This window comes from Miscanthus floridulus, chromosome 18 (assembly GCF_019320115.1).
Source record: "Miscanthus floridulus cultivar M001 chromosome 18, ASM1932011v1, whole genome shotgun sequence".
In the NCBI taxonomy this organism is placed as follows: Eukaryota; Viridiplantae; Streptophyta; class Magnoliopsida; order Poales; family Poaceae; genus Miscanthus; species Miscanthus floridulus.
This window is the reverse complement of record NC_089597.1, coordinates 123,455,378-123,483,153: the sequence shown is the minus strand read 5'-3', so window position 1 is coordinate 123,483,153 and position 27,776 is coordinate 123,455,378. Positions and strand designations below refer to the sequence as shown.

General features: G+C 46.9%; 1 protein-coding gene and 2 pseudogenes across 2 annotated transcripts; all 3 read right to left on the bottom strand.

Moving 5' to 3' along the window:
- Positions 1-305: 305 nt before the first annotated feature.
- LOC136524559 (transcription elongation factor SPT6 homolog) lies at positions 306-23,953 on the bottom strand (annotated as a pseudogene).
- LOC136522479 (uncharacterized) lies at positions 12,498-14,714 on the bottom strand (annotated as a pseudogene).
- A 423-nt stretch (positions 23,954-24,376) lies between the features above and the next one.
- LOC136521319 (malonyl-CoA:anthocyanidin 5-O-glucoside-6''-O-malonyltransferase-like) lies at positions 24,377-26,025 on the bottom strand. Of its 2 annotated transcripts, XM_066515032.1 has the most exons (2): positions 25,846-26,025; positions 24,377-25,758 (listed from the first exon to the last, which is right to left on the bottom strand). In XM_066515032.1, the coding sequence occupies exons 1-2, from the start codon at positions 25,930-25,932 to the stop codon at positions 24,499-24,501; spliced, it is 1,347 nt and encodes a 448-aa protein (XP_066371129.1). In that variant the 5' UTR covers positions 25,933-26,025; the 3' UTR covers positions 24,377-24,498. The 2 variants fall into 2 exon arrangements, with proteins under 2 accessions (XP_066371129.1, XP_066371128.1); XM_066515031.1 differs by having other exon boundaries at positions 24,377-26,025.
- Between the last annotated feature and the right edge of the window lie 1,751 nt (positions 26,026-27,776).

The window sequence follows — 27,776 nt, the reverse complement described above, 5'->3', positions numbered from 1 at the left end:
CCGAAAAGTTTCACAACGGGGCCAGAGGAGCAAAGATGCAACATCAGCAGCTACAACTACAAGGCTAGCAAGTTACAGATAAGTGGCAGTTTTCTCCCATCCCAACAGTATCAATATGTACACAAACGCCACCACGACCTTTTTGGCGCTGACCCATCCTGAGTCGTTAGAGCCACCACCACCTGGCCCCCCAGCCTCCTACACTAACGCCACCCCACACCAGCAACATCAGCAGGACTTGCAGCTGATCCCCAGCCGCCTCCACCGCCACCAGTGCTATGGTTGCTGTCACCGCCAGCTGCACCCTATCCAGCAGCATTCCTGCCTCCAGATCCTCCGCCAGTACCAACACCGCCGCAGGAGGAGCCACTATTGCCGCATGTACCCAGTCTGCCTCGGCTGCTGCCAATGTTACTGGTCAGTCCTCCACTGTTGCCACCACCACCATCTTCATTGCCAAAGTTACCTTGACCACGTCCACGTCCTTGTCCATGACCACCAGAGTTGTTCCTTGAATCAAACCTCCCTCCTATTTCAGAGAAAACAACGGCATACAAACAATGCTCACAAATTTCAAATGATCTTCTGAAGTCTAAACAAATGTAACTAGTCAAACCACAAACAAATGTCGAGAGAACAGTGGTAAATCTGGTCACCAGCTATATCAAACTCAGATTGACTAGATATTAGTAAAAAAATACACAGCAACATGTTGACAGTCTGGAAAGCAAACTACTAACAGAAAACCGAAAGAAAAACACAAAGAAATATTTCAGACTCATACAAGAAATAAAATCAGATGAATATGACTTCTATTTCAGATATGACTTTTAAGTCACAAAGCACAAAGTGTCATGGGGATCACCACAAATATGACAACACTACATTCAACGGACACTAGCTAATCATGAGAACAATAATAATGCTCTACTGGGTGAAAGTATTATTATTCTAATCCATGCAAAGCATCTCAAAAATTACCATATCTAAAAATGCATATACCTGATCTTCCAGTTCCAGATAAAGATCTATCCTTATAATTACCATCTCTCCTCCAACCATCATTTGCATCACCAGCACCACCACCAGAACCACAAGCTGAGTTTTTCATAGGCACCATTGCAGCAACATTTTGTATTGATGGTCCAGCATCAGGTGGTGGTTTGTCAATATTCTTCTGGAAATAGGACACAAGGCGGTCAATGTTGTCAAAGTCTCTCTTCCTGAATCTGAAGCCCTTTGGGTATAATCCGACATACTCATGATGTGGACTCGTACCCCTAATATATGACAATATAAAGCTTCCAGGATGTTCATGAGATATGCCAAAACTATATACTATTTTCATGGGATTCTCTTCCTTCTCTGCCCTTAACATCTCATCAACCTCATTTCGCAACCCCATCCTGAATTTACGGTAAGAGAGCATGCTTTTGAGGTGTCCTACCAATGGGTCCACAAATCTGTCAATAACCTGTATATTATATGAAAATTAGGGTCGTAAGAGGAAGGCCCATTTATGCAGATGTTATTGCAAGAAATGAATGCGGCGAAATAAAGCGGACAAAATAAATGAGAAAACAGGGGAGTGTATATATCAGGTGCACCAACGTCATCGAGGTCTTCAAAAGTTTCATTGTTAACTGTTAGTGTTTTTCCCACGGGAAGCATGATATCTTTGTGATCCTTCCCACCTTCAGATATCTCCTTGTGTGCATAAATATCATCGGCAATTTTTAGGGTAACAGTGAAAAATGATGGTCCCCTAGAACTTGCTCGGATCACCTTTTCACCAGGCTCTTTATCTGATAAAAACTGTTTCAAGAAAAGAGTTTAGATAAGACTAGCATAGCATAACAGAAGAGAAGCAGAGTGGATTGTTGAGCTTAACAAGGTAGGAAACCTGCATGGCTTCTTCTGCTGTCAGGTTCTTAAAGTGGGGATGAACAATCATCCGAGGCTGGAAATGCTTCTTTGCATGTTCCTTTTGCTTCCGAGCCTTATCTTTTGCAGTCCGTGAGGTCATGTCTTGTTCATGATAGCAAGGATCCTGATCACCTCTGGAGAATGGTATTCTCCTCATTTCACTAGCCTTGCAGGTTAGGTGAACCATGAACCTATTTTTATCCACATTCTGGATTTTGCCAGTTAATACATCACCTTCATGTAAATGTGATGATTCTGGATCAAAACCCTCTATCAGAATAGTTGTCTGCCATAATTATGGCTTTCAAACCAGAATCAAACATGCAAATTATTTTGTTCTCTTGTATATTGCGAACAGTTACTTGAACAATCCTTCCCTCAGATATGGTATCCTCAGTTTCACCAGAAAGCATCCAGAATTCCTCGTCTCGTCTTTGGCTCGATATAGGGGGTCCTCCAATCATAAAAACCATACATCAGCTCATTCCGTATATCATACAGTGTTTCCTTTTTCCGGTATTCTTCTGGAATGCACTTTATATATTCCTCAATACATAGAACTCGAAGCATGACTTGTGTTTCTCTAGCATGCTCAAGCACCAATTCTAGCTTGTCATCATCCATTTCATCCTCAGCATAGATATCCGTAGCTAGTTTTTTTGCTAATACATATGATTCAGGATGGATCCTTGTACCCTCGAGCATATGGATTTGAGCACTGGCTGCAGCTGCACCACTCCGTCTTACACGTAAAAACTCAGAAGCATTCATGAATACTTTCCTGCCTAGAGGTTCTACAAGATCCTCGCGCCTATAAATTGATCCCTCTCTTACCAGATCTTTCTTCAAAGCTGAAGCTTTGCGTGGACCCAGACCAGCAATAAATTGTAATGTTGAAAAATGCCATTCATGGCTAGTAGCAAGATTAATATCGAAACCTATCTGATTTGTTGCATCAACCATTACTTGCTCAGCAACTTCATACTTCTCATCAGGAGTAAGAAAGTGTTCCAGTGCATGCAATTTCCAAGAAAGTATCTCTTTTCCAGGTCCACATAGTGTTGCGATCATTGCCAACGGATTCTGAAGGTAGCGCCCAAGTGCCACAACCCTCTTCACAGTGCCTGTATAGTGATTGATATACAGAACAGCTGTTTTTAAGTTATTGAGCAGAAGTAACAGTAATTCACCGTATTGATATTATGGGTCTGTTTGGCAGGGCTCTGCCTCCTCTGAAAATGGCTCCGGCTCTGGCTCCTCTGAAGAAGCAACTCCTCTGGAGGAGCTAAAGCCATTCTGAAAAACGTTTGGCAAAACGGCTGCTTCGCACTAGACGATGTGAACCCACAGCAAGGAGCCGCGCGAAGCTTGTTTTTTAGGCTTCTCCTGCGCAGGCAAAAAATGGCTCCGGCTCTTGACCGGCTCCCCATGCGGAGCCCTTTCTAAAACAGGCGTTTGACACAGCTCTTGCAGAAGCCGGAGCTGAAGCCCCTGCAGGAGCCCTGCCAAAGAGGCTCTATAACTATACAAGAATGGCCAGGAAGTTGATACGAAGATATTCGAGAGTTCTCATACAAGCAACGCTGCGAGGCACAGACTCATCACCATAGACAACGCTAAGTGTCGGTGTTTCGGAGCATCGGCTAGTAAATTTGTATCTGCGCATCTGGCCCGGATGGTGTGTTCGGATGACACAAGGATTTATACCGGTTCGAGCGGAATGTCCCTACGTCCAGTCTGCTGCTGCTCGTGTTACCGGCACTAGTTTGTAGTAGGGGTTACAAACGGACGAGAAAGGGAGCAGGTCCCAAGTCTCTGGTGAAAAGATCGAACGGAGTTGAGTCTTGTTGAGCTCGTTTAGCCGTGTGCTCGTGCCTCCCATGGGGCGTCCTGCTTCCCCTTTTATAGGTGAAGGAGAAGGCGCAGGTTACAGAGAGAGAAAGAGAAAAAAGGAGAAAGGTGAGGGAGAAAAAGGCCTCTAGGGTCGCGGCGTCCTTCATCTTCTTTATGCGGGTCCAGCCGGTCCTGTAGATGATGATGGGGACGGCTCCACGTCGTGACTTTGTTCGTCATTGGCGCTATACGCAAGCGTTGTCAGCCGATCGCGGCACTCCCCTTTGTTCCGGCGAGCGGCGTGGTCAACAGGTACTCCTGTCAGAAGTCGTACGAGGATTAGACAGCACAGCGCTGGCACGCCCGACACTGTTGGCAACGTGAGCCCCCAGGTATGGTCCGTCGTGGCCACGGGTCACGTCGAGACGTGGCCGCTTCCCTCCCGTTGTCAGAAGTTTGACCCTGGGGTCGTACTCTTAGACCTGTAGTGGTTGGAGGCAGTATGGATCCCCGTCGGGCGAGGCGGAGCCCACGCCCTTGGGGTCGGGCGAGACAGAGCCCGCACCTGAGGGGTCTGGTGAGACGGAGCCCGCGTCCGAGGGGTCGAACGAGACGGAGCCCGCGCTCTCGGGGTCGGGCGAGACGGAGCTCGCGCCCGAGGGGTTTGGCGAGACGGAGCCCGCGCCCTCGGTGTCGTCTTGGACCATCCGGATGAATTAACGTTCGTGACCGTTAACTTCCTTCCTCCGGGTATCCCTACTATCGATACCCGACACTAAGACTTTCCATGTGAGGGTTAACATCTTTGAGATGATCTTTTACGACATTAAAAATAACCTGTCACATGGAAAATGTCAGTTTAACATTAGCAATGTGAGCATAAAACTTAAAAAATGAACTTCCACGTAGTACTATGCAGGACAGCCCAAACTGACAGAATAAATGAAAATTTAACCAAACAGCTATATACAAACAAGCACAGCAAACATGTTCACCCGACAGTTGAGCCTGATATGCTTCATAAAACCTAACGGGTTGCCTAGTGCATCGAAGGAACAAGATTGTGACAGCCTACAAGGTGTAATCAGGAGAGTAACAAAACCATAATTAAAAAATAAAACAACTGTGTGCAGCAAAGACAATAGCTGATCCTTAAGGTGTTCTGCAACAGCTCGGAGAACTCAGGAGATAACAACTACAAAACCAGGTTTCTCTTTTATATTATTAATATATTTTAACGAGTAGGGGTCACCCCTCCTGTTTCTTCCGAAAAGAAAAAAAAAATCCTCTGCACTGATAATAACACCCTGTTCATATAATGGTCAAATTGTACAACAGCATGATAACATGAAACTTATCATTCTGCAGCCAACTTAAAGACTTTTGTGCAGGTGCGGCCGTATAATTCTGGAAGAAACATAGTACTAGTCCTAACGTGACTAGAAATGTATTTGTATACCCACAAATAAGACAGAGTAATAATACCTCATAAATATCATCCTTGAGTTTTTTGCAATTGTAGCTTGATGCTCCTACACACACAACATGTGGTTGATGATCAGTCATAAACTTTAAAACTCGTTGTCGTTGCTGATCATTCTTCTTCTGCTCCATGGTTACACCTTCAGACCAGTTACTGATAGAACCCACATGTAAAACATCAACCAATTCTCCGAATGAGTCTAACATTACAAAGGTGATTGCTGGCTTCCCAGGACCCAAGCAGCAGGTCATAACTGTCAACTTCGATTCGTCATCCAAATCAATGTCAGCATCCCTCTTCTTCCAAGGAGCAACAGCTACCTTGTCCCACAACTGTTTGTTGCATATTCCATATGGAGCCAATGTTTGGCTTTTGCTGTCAACAGTGATCGAACCTCCTTTTCCATTGATGGAAGAAGGAAACTGAAGAAGGCATCATCCAGTATCATCTGAAGGACTGGAAACGGCGACCAGAGGGGGGGTGAATAGGAGCCTCAAATTTCTTTCGAAATCTTCGACCACTGTCCCAACATCAATCCCCAAAAAGCATACACGAAAGACTTGATGACCACGACCCTAGAGAAGGGTGGATGCTCCCTCAAAACACAGCGGGTCACCACAGAGCAAACAGAACACAGATCGAAGCCCAAACGAGCAAACTCCCAAAAGAAAACCGCACTACTCCTGCAAATATCGGACACGTCCGGTATTTTCGGACACGTCCGGTATGATCTCGGACACGTCCGGTATTTTCAGCAGCAAGCTAACCAAAAGAGAAAAATCTAAAACCCCGTCAAATGGTGTCCAAAAATCATAAAATTTTAACCATAGCTCTTTAGACACCAAGGGAAGGTCTCCACCAAATTTCAGCTCAAAACTCCAAAGTGAGAAATATCGAACACGTCCTAGATCATATCGGACGCGTCCGGTATGAACGAGCAGTTTCTCGGGAAAAATCAAATCAAGCCATAACTTGATCAAATCAACTCCAAATGACTTGAAACTTTGCACAAGGGTTCACAAGCGAGTAGAAAGGCAACCTTTAAAGGATCATGGCCCGAAACAAACTCTAACTCCGTGAATCGAAGGAATTGAAGAATCCCCAAAAAAATAGGTCAAGAACTTAAATTGCTCGAATCTGCGATCTCGTGAGGAATTAGTGGATTTCCTTCGGTGGAAAGCTTCTACTCATGTCATTGATCGATCCAAGGCAACAAGAACGAACCAAAACCATCCCAAAACGAAGAAACGAGAGGGGAAACAAGAGGGGACAAAAGGAGCTCGTGAAGAACACCAAAATCACATCAAGAACACAACTAAATCATGAATCCCGGAGGGCATACGGTGGTTACGGCCACCGATTCCTTCAAAACCAAGTCACAATTTGAGTTGTGGACCTCTCTCATACATGGGAGCAAACTAGAGGAAGAAACCCTAAAGGAGAAAATGAAAACTAGAGGAGGTGAGGGAGATGGGGGCTCCCTCATCCTATTTAACAGGGCTATTACACATTCCCAGTTTTGCCCCTGGATACAAATGAGTCGAACCGCTATGCCCAAGGGCGTTGTTGTCCAACCCGGTGTAATCTTGATCCGACGACCACCGCGCCTTCTCACCGGTAGCTTTGCTTCGACGCGAACTCCCCGATGCCGCCACGTGCCGTCCGTCCCTCCTCGGAACCTTCGCCCGGGTTTTGAGGCCCAAACCCGTAAACCGTCCGCGGTTAGCATACTCCATACGCGTTCCCCGCCATCCAACACGTGTCACCGCCATCCTCGACCGGTCGGCCCGCCAAGTCCTCCTGAGCCTCGCTCGACTCACGCGTCCGCCGTCTTGACCCGGTCAACACCGTCACTCTATGTCTTCTTGCACTTGTCGATGTCCTAAGTGTCAGCCACCGCGGCTAGTCACCCAGCCTCTGGGTCCCTCGGTCCAAGCCTCACGTCCGTCCTTCACCGCTCCCGGTCTATCGGCACGGCACATCCTCCTTGACCTTCACCTCGCCGTCGACCACCACATCCGAGCTCCACACCTGCACAACACAAGCCAAAAGACATGTCGCACACATAGCTTTCGCCATGGTAAGGTTAGTCACCACTCAACCCACTTCGTGGATCACATTGACAATCACTCATCACAAAATGAACACACAAGGGTACTTGTCAACCTTGTGTTCGCAATCTCCCCCTTGATGAGTGCATTGTCAACACCAATACACGAACAGCTTGAGCAAAAGAAAAAGAAGAAGAAGAGAAAAGAAAGAACTCACCCAAATGACCAAAAACCAAAGAAAAGCCAAGAAATGGGTCATTTGAAATTGAGCAAAACTTGGTCCTCAAAGACATGGGCAACGGCTCGACGCAACTAAGTAAAACAAAGCTAGCCCTCAAGAAGAGGCAACGGGCTCAACACCACTAGCAAAGCTCGAAAAGCCAAAAACCTAGACCCTCTAGAAGAGGCAAAGGCTCAACACAGAAGCAAAACACCTCAAATGCAACTCCCCCTGAACAAGTGCAATCTCTCTCAAATGAATGCATATCGCTCAACTTTAGGTGACATTGTGAGTGTTGAAACTTCTCCCCCTTGTTGACATATGCACTTATCAAGCTAGAGCCCAAGAATTGCAACTCCCCCTCAAAACAAGCTAGGAATGCAGAAATGCGCGAATGCAGAAGCTTCAAGATTATAGCAAGTAGATTGAAAGAATGCTCTAGTGGATGCTGTCATGTATATATAGCAACACATACAAGTGCTAGCAAATGCTCAAGGTGACCAAATGAAACGAAATATGGCATTTAAGCAAGTTTGATCAAGTTTGAGCAATTTTAAAAGAGGGTTCACCACCAAAGGAGCACATAGCAAAAATAGACAGGAGATCGACCTTGTGCTACACATGTATGCAAAGTGAACTACCCCAAACAAAGTTCACACATCATGTCATGAGACAAACTTGTGGTTTGATCAAATTTTAGACACCAATTGAAATTTATCGGAGTTATGCAGCTTATTACCAAAGTTTGTCAGACAAGTGTGTGCGGGAGGTTATCTGTGCCATCAAAACCTGACTTAGCGACCATGTCAAGCCTATGCCAAAGGCAATCAGAAGCTTAAGACAATGATCTCAGTATCCATTACAGAGCTCAAGTTCACCAATAAGTGCAATTTGGAGCTGTCTCGATACTCTGACATAGGATAGTACATACCCATCCCGATCTTTTCAAATCACTTAGTTTGATTTTCAAGTTTTCGCACAAATTCAAGTTTCTCAAGCAAGTGTGTAACTCAAGGTATGAGCCGTAGCAACTAAGCATATATATGAAGCAAGAAAAAGATCTCGACACATTCTACACATGCTAGTGCCACAAGTAGTGGTGAACACATTTCATGTTTCAATAAGTTTTAATCAAGTTCACAGTTTGGAAAACAAACTTAGCTCATAACATGCATCAATTGATCAAGAGGAGCCTAAGCCAAAAGCACATCATGTATATCCATAACATCCCCAACAAGAGCATAGTGTCAATCTAGCTACTATAAGGATGAAGCTCAGGATGCAATATGATACATGATGATATGATATGCAAGTATGATATAAAAACAAAAACAAAGGCTAAACTACAAAGAAAAGCAAAACTAGAATACAACAACCAAAGTTTCCCTCCTCTAAAAAGGGAAACAAACTCCAAGCTCCCCTCGCAAGCGAGCAAACTGGGCTTGGTCAAGTGGTTTGGTGAAGATATCTGCGAGCTGGTTTTGGGTATCAATGTGGTGCAGATCGATATCACCTTTCTCATAGTGGTCACGCAAGAAGTGAAAGCGAACTTCTATGTGCTTTGTCTTTGAGTGAAGGACTGGGTTTTTGGCTACACTTATGGCACTGGTGCTGTCACAAAACAAAGGCACTCGCCTAAACTCTAACCCAAAGTCTCTCAGAGTAGCTATCATCCAAAGCAACTGGGAACAACAAGCAGCAGCAGCAACATACTCTGCTTCTGTGGTGGATTGGGCGACGCTAGACTGCTTGCGAGAAGACCAAGACACAAGAGAAGATCCAAGAAACTGACAAGTCCCCGAAGTGGACTTCCTCTCAACACGACAACCAGCATAATCCGCATCAGAATACCCGCAAAGATAAAGAGAGGAGGAGGCTGAAAACCAAAGACCAAACTCGGGTGTGAAACGAAGGTACCTGAGGATCCGCTTGATGGCTTGACGATGAGACGTGCGCGGAGAAGACTGAAAGCACGCGCACAAGCAGACTGCGAACTGGATGTCCGGTCTCGTCATCGTTAGGTACAGCAGGGACCCGATCATGCTTCGGTATTCCTTCTAGTCCACGGCTTCTCCCTCCTTGTCCTCATCCAGGGCCGTCGTGGTTGACATGGGCGTCGAAAGAGGTTTGGCCTCACCCATATCAAATTTCTTGAGCACGTCCTTGGTGTACTTGCCTTGGTGCACGAACGTCCCCTCATGAGTTTGCTTGATTTGCAGCCCGAGGAAGAAAGTCAATTCACCCATCATGCTCATCTCAAATTCCCTGCTCATAGTATCTGAAAACTTGGCAACAAGAGCATGAGAAGAGCCACCAAAGATTATATCATCCACGTATATCTGAACCAAAAGGATATATGTGCCTTGCTTGAGGAGGAACAAAGTCTTATCTACGGAACCCATCCTAAAACCCTTATCAAGCAAGAAAGCTTTTAAACGCTCATACCAGGCTCTCGGGGCTTGTTTCAAACCATATAAGGCTTTGTGGAGTTTAAAAACATGGTTGGGGTACTTTGGATTTTCAAAGCCAGGGGGTTGCCTCACATAAACCTCTTCCTCTATGTACCCATTCAAGAAGGCACTCTTTACATCCATCTGATACAGCTTGAACCCTTTCGAAGCTGCAAATGCTAAAAGAATCCTAATGGCTTCTAGACGGGCAACAGGAGCAAAGGTTTCTTTATAGTCTATTCCCTCTTTTTGGCAAAAACCCTGAGCCACTAATCTCGCCTTGTTTCTCACCACCACCCCATCCTCACTCTGCTTGTTCTTGTAAACCCACTTTGTACCTATGGGGTGGCACTCTGGTGGAGGTGGAACTAAAACCCACACTTGGTTCCGCTCAAAGTTCTCTAACTCCTCGTGCATAGCATTAACCCAATCGGCATTAGATAGTGCGTGTCCAATATCTCGAGGCTCAAAAGAAGCTACGAAAGCAGAATGAGCGAAATGGGAAATATGATAAGACTTGGAACGCGTTACCCTTTCGTCGATGTCGCCGATCATGGTCTGAGGAGGATGGCGTCGCTGGATATGTCGAGGTGCACCCAAAGACGAAGTCGCCTCCCCCTCATCCACAGCTGGGGCCTCCTCAGTCGATTGAGGAAGCGGCTCGCATGGACCCCATGAAGTAGAGGTGGAGGGCTTGGGGCCGTGAGCCGAAGTGGTCGAAGTTGGCTCGATCGGGGCAGCCGGTTGAGATGGCTTGGGATCATCCCAATCGACGCCATCCTCATCCTCAATGAAAATGCTGTCACCCATCTCTTCATCACCTGCACGTTCAAAGACCGAAATAGAAGAGGGCATGGTTTCATCGAAGGTGACTTCACAAGTCTCCACGACACGGTTAGTCTCAAGATTAAGCAGACGGTACGCATGTGAATGAGAAGCGTAACCGAGAAATATACCGTCCGAAGATCTAGATTCAAACTTGTCAAGATTACCTTGCTTAAGAATGAAGCACCTGCAACCGAAGACTCAAAAATGACTCACCTTGGGTGGATGCCCAAACCGCAACTCGTAGGATGTCTTCTTCAAGAAAGCACGAAGAAAAATGCGGTTTGAAACATGGCAGGCGGTGTTGATGGCTTCGGCCCAGTAACGCCTAGAAGTCCTATGCTCATCAAGCATCGTCCTGGCCATTTCAACCAAAGTCCGATTTTTGCGCTCAACAACACCATTCTGCTGAGGGACATAGGGCGAAGAAAACTGATGTTCAAGACCCAACGAAGCACATAAGGTGTCAAACTGTGAGTTTTTGAACTCAGTGCCATTGTCACTGCGGACAGCTCGTATGGCATTCTTTGGTAACTCAGTTTGCAACCTCAAGATCAAGTCACGAGCATGAGAAAACACTTCGTCCTTGCCCTCCATGAAAAACACCCATGAATAGCGAGAAAAATCATCCACGATCACAAGAACGTACCACTTCCCTCCCTCTGACCGAACCCGAGTCGGACCAACAGTGTCCATATGGAGTAGCTCACTGGGTCTCGTGGTCATGACCTGAGTCACTGGAGAATGGGAAGCAGCCACCATCTTCCCGTGGTGACAGGGATGGCATACCAGATCCTTCTCAAACTTAAGTTTGGGCAATCCTCGGATCATGTCAAGAGAACTCAACCTCACTAGGAGATCGAAGCTCAAGTGACCAAGTCTCCTATGCCACTTCCACAAATCAGAAGAAGATCTGGCAACCAAACAGCGAGAAGAACCGAAAGACTAAGAGAAATCAGCTCTGAAAACTCGACCGAAAGGAACGATCTGACAAACTAGATGTCCCTAAGAATCGAGCACATGAGAAAGTCCAATCTTAAAGCGCACCTCAAACCCATCTTGAAGGAGTTGCGAAACAGAGAGCAAATTGAAATGCAAGCTTGAAACCAAAGCAACGTCCTTCAAGATAAAAGACTCATTTACCCGAATGGTCCCACGAGACAGCACCTTACCTTTGCTATTGTCCCCAAATGTGATGTACTCCTTGTATTGCATGGGGTCGAGGCTGGAGAACCATTTGGAACTTCCGGTCATGTGGCGCGAATAGCCGGAATCAACAAGCCACATGTTCTCTAGGCCTCCTCTCTGCATCAATAGAAAGACAGGGGGTGAGCAAATGGCACAACACTGGGGTTAGTGAAGTGAGGAGAATACTAGTGTTGAGTCATTTGCCCTGGAAAAGTGTTAGGAAAAACACCATACATGCCATGTCCCATTGGAGAGAAGCGATCACCACGTGGGGGAAAACATGGTCCGCTAGGAGTGTGGGACTGAAAGCCACTGTCGCGAGGTCCAGAGTCATATAGATCATGACTTGGGCCACGCCGGGCACGACCACCACGTGGTCTCACCACCTGAGGCCTAGCACCTTGAGGCATTGCACCTCTAGGCCTAACATTGTGCCTCTGAACAGGCGGTACATGTACGCCATGGGGAGGACGGTACATGTTCCGGTTGTTCAACTCGTACTCGCGCCGCTCATCTCTCTTCCTCCTAAAGCAAAACTCAGCCAAATGACCATCTCTATGGCAATAGTCACAGTGGTACCTCACCTCTCTCTTGGATGGTGGTTGACTCACTCTCTTGTGGATGTGGTTCACTCTCTGAGGCTTTTTGGCTTTAGGAAGGGGTGCACTAGAGATGTTGGGTAGAGTATCGAGTGAGTTCCGAAAGTGGTTTGGTTTGGGAACCCAAACTTGCTTGGATGGTGGAGCTTTTGGTGGTTCTTCAAACACACCATCTTTGATCATAGGCTTGGTAGACTCTGGTGGAGGGATCTTGATCAATTTGGGAGTGTTGGTGGGTTTCTCACTTGGGTTCAAACCACTATGTTCACCAACCTTGCCATAGACATGCTCACCCTTCCCACCTATAGCAAAGCCTACTCCCGATGAGTCAGATCCCCGCCTGAACTGGCTCACCATCATGCCCAACTGAGGCTCACTGCACGGCACCCAGCTCAAGATGGACCGAAGTTGTGTGTTTTCTTCCTCGGTTCCCATCTTGTTGTGCCTGCAGGACTCAAGCTCCAACACCAAAGCTTCACATCGAACACATGTAGTGGTGGTGCTATCTGAGTTGGCCTTTTCAAACTCAGCAAGTTTGGCAACCTTCTCTGCCAACTTAGATTGCAAGCCTGAGCAGGACTTGCATGCACCGAGCAACCTAGAACGAGACTTCAGCTCATCACATTCATCAAGCAAAACAACATACTTGGATTGCAAGTCAGAGAGGTTAGACATGTGTATAGCGTACTCATCGCACTCCTCCTCTGACACCACTACACCACTCTTGGCAAGCTCCAACTCCTTCAAAGCAACCTCTAGCTGGTCCTTAAACTCTTTTCTCTCGCAGGCAGCACGCTTAAGCAACTTATCTTGACTCATCAATGTATCATTCATAGTATCAAGCTCAAGCATAAGTGAGTCAAGTGTGGGCGGTACCTCATTTTCGTCGTCGTCGACGTCGATGTCGACGTCGACGTCCTTTTTGAGCTTTGCTCCACCGTCAACCGCCATAGTGCAAAACCCACCATGGTTTGCACCGGCAACAAAGCAGAGACCGTTGAGCTTGTCCTCGCGCTTCTTCTCGGACTCATCATCGGTCGAGGGAGAAGAAGAGTGATCATCATCGGAGTCGTCGTCGAGGTCGCTGAGGGAGGCGAGGAAGGCGCGTTCTTGAGCTTTGGCCTTCCTGTGGTACGCCTTCTTGATCACCTCCTTGTCGAAGCCACCCTTGGCCTTGTGATTGCCGGAGGTGTAGTCGCGCTTATCCTTGCGCTTGCCGGAGTCATACTTGTTGGTGAAGGGCTTCTTCTTGGGGCAGTGCGCGACAAAGTGGTCCAGATCTCCACATCCATAGCATCCCTCCTTCGGGCCACCACTGCGTCGGCGGTTCAAATGGTTGTTGTGAAACCGAGAGAACTGACTAATGATGAGTGCCAACTCATCATCCCCAAGAGACTCCAGCTGCTCCTCTGTGACTGACATCAAGCACGACAAAGAGAAAGAAGCTTGTGAAGGGTTAGTCAATGAACTTGAACCACTACCTGAGACCAAAGCCATGGTTGGTGCAGAAGGATTCTTGAGCTTGGCTTGGGTTTGGTAGTCGATCTCTATGGACTTGAGCTTGCTGAAAAGCTCGTCGACGGTGAGGGTGTCGTAGTTGGCCGACTCGATGATCGCCGACACCTTCACATCCCATACCTTTCGATCAAGGGCATAGAGAAGCTTGAGCGCCCTCTCATGATCACTATAAGGTAGGTTGGCCTTGTTCGCTTTCATTTTGTTGACGATAGTCTGAAAGCGGAAAAACATGGCATCGATGGACTCACCATCAAGCTGAGAGAAATTCTCGTACTCGCGCTTATACGTCTCGTAGAGTCTAGTCTTGACCTATGCGGTCCCCTCGTGATAGTTCTGAAGCCTCACCCAGATCTCTCGAGCTGTAGTACAATCGGAGACACGCTCGAACTCAGAAAGCAAAAGACTCGAGAAAAGCACACTGCGAGCTTTGCTATTTGCGTTGTGCCGATCCTTGTGATCCTGGGTGGTATGGGCCGCAACAGGGAGCACAACGTACGTAGCATCCTCGCAAATTTCCCAGACGAGCCAATCAATCCCCTGGAGATGCGCAGACATGCGGATCTTCCAATAAGGATAGTTAGACCCATCAAAGTGCGGTGGTTTGCCGGAACCACGCTCCATGTCGCCTTCGTGGATCATGGACCGATTAAGGTGGAATGATCCTTAACCGGCTCTGATACCAATTGAAGGACCGGAAACGGCGACCAGAGGGGGGGTGAATGGGAGCCTCAAATTTCTTTCGAAATCTTCGACCACTGTCCCAACATCAATCCCCAAAAAGCATACACGAAAGACTTGATGACCACGACCCTAGAGAAGGGTGGATGCTCCCTTAAAACACAGCGGGTCACCACAGAGCAAACAGAACACAGATCGAAGCCTAAACGAGCAAACTCACAAAAGAAAACAGCACTGCTCCTGCAAATATCGGACACGTCCGGTATTTTCGGACACGTCCGGTATGATCTCGGACACGTCCGGTATTTTCAGCAGCAAGCTGACCAAAAGAGAAAAATCCAAAACCCCGTCAAATGGTGTCCAAAAATCATGAAATTTTAACCATAGCTCTTTAGACACCAAGGGAAGGTCTCCACCAAATTTCAGCTCAAAACTCCAAAGTGAGAAATATCGGACACGTCTTAGATCATATCGGACGCGTCCGGTATGAACGAGCAGTTTCTCAGGAAAAATCAAATCAAGCCATAACTTGATCAAATCAACTCCAAATGACTTGAAACTTTGCACAAGGGTTCACAAGCGAGTAGAAAGGCAACCTTTAAAGGATCATGGCCCGAAACAAACTCTAACTCCGTGAATCGAAGGAATTGAAGAATCCTCCAAAAAATAGGTCAAGAACTTAAATTGCTCGGATCTGCGATCTCGTGAGGAATTAGTGGATTTCCTTCGGTGGAAAGCTTCTACTCATGTCATTGATCGATCCAAGGCAACAAGAACGAACCAAAACCATCCCAAAACGAAGAAACGAGAGGGGAAACAAGAGGGGACAAAAGGAGCTCGTGAAGAACACCAAAATCACATCAAGAACACAACTAAATCATGAATCCCGGAGGGCATACGGTGGTTACGGCCACCGATTCCTTCAAAACCAAGTCACAATTTGAGTTGTGGACCTCTCTCATACATGGGAGCAAACTAGAGGAAGAAACCCTAAAGGAGAAAATGAAAACTATAGGAGGTGAGGGAGATGGGGGCTCCCTCATCCTATTTAACAGGGCTATTACACATTCCCAGTTTTGCCCCTGGATACAAATGAGTTGAACCGCTAAGCCCAAGGGCGTTGTTGTCCAACCCGGTGTAATCTTGATCCGACGACCACCGCGCCTTCTCACCGGTCGCTTCGCTTCGACGCGAACTCCCCGATGCCGCCATGTGCCGTCCGTCCCTCCTCGGAACCTCCGCCCAGGTTTTGAGGCCCAAACCCGTAAACCATCCGCGGGTAGCATACTCCATACGCGTTCCCCGCCATCCGACGCGTGTCACCGCCGTCCTCGACCGGCCGGCCCGCCAAGTCCTCCTGAGCCTCGCTCGACTCACGCGTCTGTCGTCTTGACCCGGTCAACACCGTCACTCTATGTCTTCTTGCACTTGTCGATGTCTCAAGTGTCAGCCACCGCGGCTAGTCACCTGGCCTCTGGGTCTCTCGGTCCAAGCCTCACGTCCGTCCTTCACCGCTCCCGGTCTGTCGGCACGGCACGTCCTCCTTGACCTTCACCTCGCCGTCGACCACCGCATCCGAACTCCACACCTGCACAACACAAGCCAAAAGGCATGTCGCACACATAGCTTTCGCCATGGTAAGATTAGTCACCACTCAACCCACTTTGTGGATCACATTGACAATCACTCATCACAAAACGAACATACAAGGGTACTTGTCAACCTTTCGCATCATCTTTCGTTGCTCATCCCACAATTGTGTAGACTTGCTGACACAGTCACTTAGATAACCTTCACTTGCGTCAGACATTAGTTCTTTCTTAGCATCTTCTGGCAATTTTACGGTAACCTTGAGGAGCTTTTCTTCTTGCTTTCTGAATAAGAAGCCACTGTGCATCCACAAACTTATCAAGTGGTTTTTCTCTCAACCACTTAACACCGGATAATTGATGATACGGATCTATGATCGCATTGCCCTCAGGTGCGGGACATGTTGACACAACTGCTTGATTCATGAAGATGCTTCGAATATGCTTTCTTACAATTGGCTCACGACTTATCTCAACTGCTGCCTGATAACAAAGAAGAAACGAGGGGACAAAGAATATTGTTGTCAGCTTGAATTAAGATCAAGATGAACTAAATTTTGTGCGCTACAAAAATAGGTCAAGATTTTGAGGTCTACTAAATACCATGTGTCTTGCGCCACGAAGAACATCTTGTGGCGTTTTTTTCTCTAACGTGCCGTGTAGCACGTATTTCATTAAGAGGAAGTAGACAACACCGAACCAAACAACAAACGACTCAACATGAAACATGTGAAATTTGCAGCAACCTCTTCAGGAGAATCTTTCCCGCCATCAAGCTCGCTAACATACTAAACAATGATATACACGTGAAGTTGTCAAACTTAGAAAAAATTTCTGTATAAAACAATTTTCTGCCGCACGAAAATATATGCAAACAATGGGTATGCACAGGCAATATTGTTCTAAAGAAGAAAAATAAAGCGAGGTATCAGCTTATATCACATACAGGTTTATTTGTTAATGTTAGATGGTGACCTAATTGCTCAGAACTGTGCCCAAATTGATTGGCAACCTCCCATAACCCTGCCTTCTGATAGATACTGTACAAGGATTTCCTTTTTGGACGTTTGAACAGGCCTTCTTCAACTTCAACAGGAGGAAAATGTAAATTGAATTTTGCATCAATATCCTCCACCTCTTTGTCAGATTTAGCATCCTTTAGTGCTTCAATGATAGAATTATAAAGTTGCCTGTTAACTTTTTGCCTTGTGACATCTTCTATCCTCCATTTCTCATCATCAAATCGTTTCTCATAATACAACTCTAAAGCAAACTTGCGCTTCTGAAGAAGTAGCCACTTTCTGTCTAAGGTCTGAACTGCCCAGAGCAGCTACATAGAACACATTGAGTCAATAAATGCAAATAGTTGGTAAGTTCAGGGAGAGGAACCAATTTGTCGTGAAGAGTACTTACCTTGTGCCACCTCATTTTGGGCACATCATATTCATCATCATATCCATAACGCTGATCGATAAGAATATAGGTTTTTTAGCAGGCTTGAACATTTCTCCTTTCTGCACATTGCAATGAATGGAATCTGACAGGTAACAAAAACTAAGTCAGACGAGCAAGCATAATAAATTGCGAAGCAGATTTTCACAAATTTGCATACTTCAAATTTGTTGACATGCAACATGGTCAGAACGTTAGCAATGTCCTTCTGGTCAATATACTTGTTCACATGCTCATTACCGAAAAGGAACAGAAACCCATCGCCAGTTAGTTGGCTGTGTATGTGTATCTATAAACTTTCTTCCTCTATCGTCGTGTTATCCGTGGGAGGATCGCCAGTCAACTCTTCAGACAACTGTCACAAAGAAAAATAAATGAATCTTATGTACGTCTTAAACTAAATCAAGATTTAGTGTAAAATCAAGTTAGCTGGTACATACCTGTATCCTCTCAGGCAATTCATTTTCTTTTATTTCCTCATTTTCATTTCCTCGTCTTAAACTAAATGGCTCAAACTCATCTTGAAGCCTCTTCGCTCTCAACTCACCTGAGTTAGAAGCCTCTCTCTCAAGCCCTTGCTTTCTTCGTGCTATCAACTCATCAACTCCAGCATTCTTCAAGCGCTTAAACTGGTTTCCCTATAACAAGACAAAAAGAGCATTCTTCATAAACACACCAAGAAAAAAGGGACAGGAAAGCCAACTTTGACTAAAAAAACATACAGGTTTTGGCCCACTAATGTCGGTGACATAATTATTCTTGAGGAAAATGTAGTCGTCCTCATCAAGGATGAAGTCTTCTGATTCCCTGGGTGATCTCATATATTTCAGGACAATGTACACAATATATTATATTACATCTATTTCTAGCAGGAACAAATTGCAAGTACCTTTTCTTTTTACGCCTCTCATCATCACTCTTCCGTTCTTCCTCTCCTCCCATATTTTCTTCCGCATCATCCGAATCTGCTATGAAGCTATCATTCTCATATTCATCCAGACCATCCTCTGCAAATCAACAGATTTATGCAGTTGTTACTTCACTAGCCCCAGGCGAAATCATAGTTGTGTGTCTGTTAAAAATGGATGACCATTAACCAAATGATGGTTTATAGTGATAAATACAGAAAAGGGGCCTTATATGGCATGAGATGCTTAAGCATTACATACGGAAATACTTCGACGCGGACGTCCGTCCCCTCGCGTCCGTTCTGACGCGGCTTCCCAGTTCCCACTCCGCCTTGCCTGCCTCTCTCAAGAAAAAAATCCCCGCTCCGTCTCACGCTCCCCATCTCTCGGCCTCTCTCGTGTCCGTTGGCAGCAGCAGAGCCCCGTGCCGCCACCGCTACCTCTTTCCTCTACCCAAGCCGATCACACCTCCTCCTCCCTCAGTTCGCGCAACGCCTGCCCGGCCTCTTCCCCAACCTAGCGTCGTCAGGACGCCACACCGCTGTGGCAGAACCGCCCGAAATAGCACCTTTACGGAGGCGCTCGTCTTCCACTAGATACTAAGCACCCCGAAAGCGAGATACTTCGAGCAGTTCCATCGAGCACACCCCAAAGAAGAACCCGAATAATCCACATTTTTCATCGAGGATCCAATAACGAGAACGAGTTTACAATACTTAGTCCATTTCATACAACAAGAGTTCTTGAAAATAAATTATTACAATACCAGAGTTCAGAGTGCGAAAATTAAACAGCGAAATTAAAATAAACATCTAACGATAGAATACAAGGATCTGTCTGTGCCCACTAGAAGAATCATCCACATAACAGCTACTCTTCAAGCTGCACCTGCAACAGGGGTAAATAAACCCTGAGTACATAGTATACTCGCAAGACTTACCTGACTAGTGGGAATAATTTTCGACTCCAAAGGATATGATAAGCTTTATGGTTTGTTGGGTTTCCTTTTTACGGAAAGCAATATTAGTAGTGAATCCTTATGTATGTTTCTTATTAGCAGTCATGATTAGTTCATTATCTAGCCATTCTATGTAAGCACTTGTTCTACTTTCAAGCAAGAGTTGACCAAACAGATCTATTTCACCATCTTTCATCTTTCAGTTCTTACTACGGTGCTAGACTATAGACAAGCCGTACCGGATTACCCAGCGATTCGTGAATCAATGTGCCTAGCTAGGTACCTCAAAACACACGCCTCGCTTGTACTCTAGGCACAAGCAGGACCAACCCACCACTCTCCTGTCAAGGGGCCAGATCCCTGTCCAAACTTGAACTCCAAGCCCCTACACATGAGTCCTGGACTCAGTATGGTGCTTAGACCTCCACCATCCCCGCCTTCAATCAGTCGATACGGAAAGAGCTGGAACCCACAACAAGAGAGCAACGAGCCTTCCCTGCTCTCATAAATAAGTATGTTCTCAGGATAATAAGTCAGTGACTTGCCTAGAACCGAATGCAACAGCCAGTCCTTAACTGACACGGATAGGGAAAACAGTGTAATCAAGCTATGCCCCGTTGGCCACGGGACACAACCTCTTACACCCACCAATACCCATACCATATCCCTACCCAGTCTCCATTTTTCCTTTCACCATTTTATTATGAGAGTAGTAATGATAATCACCTGCTGTAAGTAATGGCAGGTTACTCAGGCTACCGAAAAAACCTAAGCATAGCACCTACTCTATCTATACTAGTAGGACTCATAGGTAGATATATTTATGCATGTAGTTTTCACCAAAGTCCTAAAACGTAATGCACATCTCATATATATATATATATATATATATATATATATATATATATATATATATATATATATATATATATATACCATGATTATCCAAAAATAAGGGTTATACACCGGGGCTTGCCTTGGGCAGGCGGGATGTCAGGCAAAGTCAGCAGCTGGTGACTCTGGGGCTCCCTCCTGAATAAGGACCTCCTCCTCGTATTTTTCGATCACCTCCTCGTACTCTTATTCTCCCGCGGTCACGAACTCCACTAGCTCGTTCCCTACATGTATGAAATGATGATGCAATGCTTTGTATTACGGCAACAACAACTTTTAAAATACAACTACATCTATCAAACTATTAAGCTAACTCTAATGGCTAAGATGCCAAGCTATCTACCATTTCTATTAAACAATTACAAAACCATTCGAGCATTAACTTAATGACAGAAATGCATCTCCACTTTTATTAATGGTTCCATATATAGCAAAACAAAGGGTACTTACCTACCTCATTTCTTAACCTACTCTAGGGCTACAAAAATTACAGTAAGCACATAATAATCCAATTAACCTACTGTAAAAGTTCTATGGCTAAAACTATTACTAATTTGCAACAAAAATTCCTACAAATATTAATCTAAATAATGCTAAGCTTTCATAAATAAATTAATGGACCTAACATTTTCATAAATAAATATAAACTAACTACATCAACAGATATATCACATTTTTATAAAACTAACAAATTTTGTTTCACTATTTTTGGACATCCGCTCAAATTGATATGCTTTTTCCAAAGTTCTACTTACAACATAAAATAATAAGCTATTTCTAATCCTTAAAAAAGAAAACGATTCCCTCCCGTGCGGCCCAACTCGGCCCACGCGCACAAACGGCGCACAGCGGGGGAGCCCACGCGCGCACCGACCAACTTGTAAAAACGCCCTCGCGTTCTTCGATAATACTACTAACACTATGTGCACTATTTCAACAGACTACGACTTTGCAAGAAAACCCTCGCTCCTTCTCTGCTTCGTAACGGAGAGGTCCTCGCCCTAGCCGCACATGCCGGCGCGGCGGCTGATGGCACTGGCAACCCCCGCCGGCAAACCAGGACCTTCCCCGCCCTATCTAAGGGACCGGTGCTCACCTAGGCGCAGACGCGAATCGATGGCCAGTGAAAACATGGGCCGGGACGCCGTAGCAAGGCCTGGCCACGTCGACGTGGATCCTGCAGCAATGACAAGGGCGTTCCGATGAGCCGCCGCAACCACAAGGCGATACGGGGGTAGGCGAGCAATGAAGACTCACTTGAGATCTATTCGGGGTGCTGGCTTGGCCAGAGACAACCCGAGCGAAGCTAGCCACGTGCGCACAGCAGGGGTGACCAGCGGCCGCAATGGCACAACCGCGTCCACGGCGAGGAGACGGCACCAGGGCTGCGGCTAGCATGCGCACGACGCAAAGAGGCTCAGGGCGGAGCTAAAGGTGCAGTCAATTTTACCGGGGGCTCAGTGCGGCGGCTGACCACGACACGGGGGGAGGGATGGGTCTTAACGGCGCGGTGGCAGGCGCCGCTCCAAATTGGGGCTCGACTGAGCTGCAATCAAAGCGGATGGGGCAACCGAAGAGGGGCGTGGTGGCGAAGTAGTGGCGCAATGAATGGTGGGACGTGACATCTCGCCCTAGGCACACAGGCACGGCTAAGCGATGATAGGGGTAGGGGTGCGGGCAGAGAGGGAACGGACGGCAGTGGGGACGTGGCCGCGACTCAACATGGCTTGGCGTGATGCTGTTAGCACGATGGGAACACCCCATGGCCAAGCACAAGCCGACGGGCACACCCCCACGGCCGGTGCGGCCCGCGCGCCTCAACGCTATTAATGGTGAGGTGATGGTGGCTCGGCTACACGCGTGCGGAGCCCAGGCGAGCGAGAAACGCAGCGCTGAGCTGGGTCGTGGCACAGCGATCGGCGCGCAGCAGCGCAGCGTGCGGAAGCACGTGGTGCGGTGCAGGGCAGCGCGCAACAAGGTGATGCGATGGCAGCGATAGCAGAGGCAGCGACGAGCGCGCAGCAGGCGGCCACGCGCAGGGTGCACGTGCACCTACACACCGGCGCCGCGATGTCGGGGCAGCAGGCGCAGGGACACCTGGGCACGGCAGCTAGCATGGGGGCAGCAGCAGTGATGGCCAGCCATGCGTGGCAGCACGAGTGCACACGCTAGGTGTGCCAGGGCCACGACGTTGAGCTCACCCGGGCCGGTGACTTCGCTCAGATAGAGGCGGCGGCCGGAAACAATGCATGCACCGTTTTTAAAGCGCAAAAAAATCCTAAACCGTTACTCCTACCTCCAAACCACCCCTTCCACCCCCAAGTTAGCACATAGGTCTACCAAACCAAGCTAAAGCACCCCTTCACTCCCTAACCTGATTCTTCTAAATAAATTGACAAACATGGTTATGTCAAGTTGTTCCCAACGTGAAATTTTCTCTAAGTCTTGAATCAACTCTATTTCAGACTGCATTTCTAAGCTATTAGAAATACCACTTAGCCATATTGTTTTTCAATAGCAAGTATTTCATCACCCTCTACAAAGTTTGCACTCCCAAACTTATTTAGGCCTCTCATGCATGTTCTATAGTGTTTTTGTTCAATAAAAATTCGCGAACATCCTTACTTGATAATTTCATAAGTCGCGAACAACCTTTCGTTTTAAGTTTTTACGGTTCGTTTAAATTACAATGATTTACCTATCCATCACACCACATGCAATATCACTTAAGTATGATGCTCATGACATGTTTTAGCAAGTGATTCACTGTGTAACACCAAGCGTGTTACAACCGCCGTGGGCCGCCGCTATCGTTGCTGCCCCTACCGATGGCGGCTGGGTGCACGTGCCGGGGTGTCTCAAGTCGTCCCGGCTGAGCCAAGAGCACCCATGGGCGCGGCCATTGCTGGTGGTGCTCACATGCCGCCACTCAACGCTGGTCCCACCCTGACGGCCAGAATCAACCTGCCTCGGGCTCTCCCCCTATGTTGCAAACATATGTTTCAGATATTTCAGAGGTATGTTATAAGTGTTTCATATGAATGTTGTAAAAGTAGATCGGGATGTTGCAATGGCTATATACATATGTTGCAAGAGTCGGTTTCAAATGTTTCATCTATTTTTTTCAGACGTATGTTGCAAGTGTTTTATTTCGATGTTGCATATGTTTCACACATATGTTGCAAGTATTTTTATCTTGATGTTGCATATGTTTTTGCAATGGTTTTTCAAGTGTTTTCGGGTGTTTTTGCAAATATTTTAGACTCATGTTTCAAGTGTTTCATCTGTGTTCAGACGCATATTGTAAATATTTTATCCGGATGTTTCAAAAGTGGATCAGATGTTGCACATATTGTAACGTGACTTACTTGCCACAGCCATCTACTGCAGTGCTAGAGCACCTTGCATGCGCGTGGGAAGCGGAGCGCCGGGCAGTCCCACCTGGCGCGGGCGTGCATCCGGGAGCTAGTACTGCTCCGTTGAATAAGTTGTATTCCATCTAGCTAATAATATAATATTCATGTCCAAACTTAGTTCTAGTCTATATACGAGCACGAGTCTACGAATTGACTCAGGATCGGTCCAATGCAACACAACTGGAATGAGTAGGTTTTCGGGTGCTTATTATATCAACAGATCTCAAGTTTTAATTATGCTTAGGGCCGGAACCGTAGACGGCGATGTCTTGGCAACCCTGTGGCTGTGATGGTGTGCGAATTGTCGTGCAGGTGCGCATGGAGTCAGTCCTGGCACGTGCTCATGGATGGCCACTAAAAACCAACACATTTATACAACACTTGCACATTAACAAATATCAATGTATTAATTACTTTGTAACACTAATTATTTTGCAGTGGCAATTTTATTACAAATTACAAATTAATTTTCCATCACACTATGATTCCGTAAAAGACCAGTCGTCGCTCTCATGTCCTCTGGTGGAGGCACGCGATAGCATCCGCGAAGCACTTAGTGTACCTCTCCATGGCAGCCGGCTGCAGAGAGACACCCACCTCTATCCCGCCGTCGCCATCCCGGCTCTCCGCCACCGCCACTGCGCCCGTCCTGGCCACGGACACGACGTCCACCTTCGCCGGCCGGCCGAATCCGAAGTCCAGGTCGTAGACGCGGAACCTCGGCGATCCGGCCACGGTCAGTAAACCCATCGGGACTAGCTCCCTGAGGCGGTCCATCCACGCATCCATGCTTGACGTCCCGATGTCGCGCACAGCTTCGTCGATGGAGGAGGCGACGGCGGCGCACGCGCTCAAGAGCCCGCCTGCGCCGACCGCGGCCAGCTCGTCCTTTGGTGCCAGCGGGAACGCTGGGCCAACGCAGTTGCCCAGGTACTTGTCCGGCAGGGGAGGATTCATCCGCGAGCGGTGGTCGACGGGGAAGACCATGTAAGCCATCGGGCCCTCTCCTGCGCCGCCGCCGCCGCTGCTCTCCTTGGCTCGCTGGTAGCACGACCAGACGAGGCCGAAGGTGGCAACGAGAGAGGAGCACCGGGGCGACGCGACGCCGCGCCGCGCAGCCTCGTCGGCCACGGCATCCTTGACGCGCTTCAGGTCGTCTTTGGACAGCGTGAACGTGGCGAACAGCTGGTCGGCGGACATCTTGACGAACTGATACTCTTCACTGCTCGGCGCCGTCTGGAAAAAGACGTCGTACAGGCACCTTGGGTCGGCGAGGAGAGTCCGGTCGATGACAGGCGGCGGCAGCGGCGCTTCGGCGCCGCCGCCTCTGCAGGCGGCCGCCCAGGTGTGCAGGAAGTGCGTGGAGCCCGAGCCGTCGCAGGCGGCGTGGTGCACGGTGACGCCGATGGCGAGGCCTCGGTGCGCCGGAAGGAGCGTGACCTGAACGGCGAGCAGCCTGCCGCCCCCCGGCAGCGGCGGCACGAACGCGGCGATCTTGGCAACCTCCCGGGGCTTGTCGGTGGCGAGGGCGTCGAAGTGCGCGTCCGCGTCTTCGTCGTCGCACTCGGCGACGGTGAAGGTGACGGCGTCTCCCGGGCGGTAGTGCAGCTCGTAGCGGTCGGACGAGCCGGGGGTGAGGCGGACGCGGCCGGCGAGAGGGTAGAAGGAGCGGAGGGCTTGGTGCAAGGAGTCCCGGAGGTTGGAGATGATGGCGGCGACGTCAGCGTCGGGGCCGAGGCGGTAGAGAAAGAGGCGCTCGACGGGCAGGGACTGCAGCCAGAAGACGTCGAAGAAGGTGAGCGGGAGCGAGGTCTCCGGCGGTGACAGAGACGGAGGCACGAGGGTGGTGTCGTGTACGTGTACGCGGAGGCGAGGAGATGTCGAGCCAGTCGAGGAGGCCCCTGCCCCTGCAGGTGGCTGCTGCTGGTCCGGCGCCACGGCCATGGCGACCGCCAATGGTATCAACGTCGGACGAGCTTGAGAAAGGCAGTGGCCAGTGGGTGACAATTGGGGACTAGAATAGTCGGACTGATGCCAGATGAGGCCATGCGAGGTTGATATAGGGGTCAGCGGTTGTTGCTTTCATGCTTTGCTTGGCTGCTGAAAATTTGCCGCCTCCAGGCTCCAGCAGCCTCCCGGTCCCGGGATTGTTCGTAACAGCTTCCTCTGCTTGCCTATCCATCCCTCCTCCCAATGGTCCAATCTTCTGGACGGAACGTGACGTCATCCATGACTACAGAAAATTATTGTAAATCACCGTACCTCAATTTCTTAAAAAAAACAGAAGAGAGGGAATGAGAACTGAACATCTTTCTCTTCTATCTATTTTATATACTCCCTTCATTCAAAATTATAAGGCATTTTGCTTTTCCTAGATACATAGTACAGTAAGTTTTTTATATACTTAGATATATATTATGCCTAGATATATGATAAAAGTAATATACTTAAAAAGTTAAAACATCTTATAATTTGAAATAAAATTAAAGGAGTAATTTTATTTTCTTTTTTGCACCACCTTTAAGAGTATTTATTGATATATTTATATTTAAATCTATCGATATCTATATCTATATATCTTTATATTCTTAATCCTCATTAACATTTTATTTCTCCATATAAGCTGTCCACACAGCATCCACTAGCACGTATAATTATGTCTTCATTCAAGCTATTCACATTAGTAAACCACATCATTTGCTAACATATATTTAGTTGTCCATATATGGAGTGCTAAATCATCTACTAACATATATTATGATATTTATTTATATAAAGTAAATATAAGTAATATAATTTCATATGTCATAAGGAGATGATTTTTCAACAACTGGATAGGTTTCCTAGTACAATATTTCCTCCGTTCACAGATAAAGCCAATCTAATTTGTTCTAAGCCGGATCTTTTTTAGCTTTATTATTTATCAAAAAGAGGCGCCCTAATCAGATTAAAAAAATATGACTTGGAACTAAAGTTAACAAAGTTTACTTAGGCTCTAGAAGTCTAGATGTAGTTGTATTTGTCATTGGAGTTGGATCTGGCCGTGCTGTTTGAAGGCAAGTTGTGGAAATGATCCTTTCGCATGGTCTAATACATAATACCACGTGGGTCGTGCTGTGTCTAAGATCTCGACATAATAAGAGGCACGGCACAATTCACATTTTGGATCATTCTTATATTAGACCGACATGGCATGAAAATAGCACATAAGCACATCTATAATGCTACAATACAATTGCCTAGTATTACTATCTTACCTCTTCCCTAATTCTTCAATGGATACAAAAATCATTGAAAGTTTTCATAAAAATAGTATATACAAAATACATTTTTTTATATGCAAGTAGACAAAGAAAATAAGCAAAGACATTCTGAAAGTCACGCATAAGCCAACAGTGTATGAAGGAGGCCAGTGTGCCAAGGGGCATACTTGCGCTAAAGCAAAGATTTGTTAGCCCAACATACTCCCTCCATCCCGTTTTAGGTCTGGACGCGGGAATTAAGGAGGAGTGAAAATGTGGTGCACAAAATTAAGAAGGAGAAAGATAGAGATATACTGTGTACCAAAAAAAATTATACCAATTTATAATTTGAAACGAAGGGAGCTAGTGTTAGAAAAAGAAAAGAGTATATTGAAAAAAAGATATATTCAAAAGTGAGATGGTCAACTGATCAAGTATTTTAAAATAAAATTTAAATCCTACAAGATCAAGTATTCTAGGATCGAGGGAATACCTCTCATGCCTAAATGGTAGAATTGCATGAAGCACAAGAGACTGTTCGTGTTG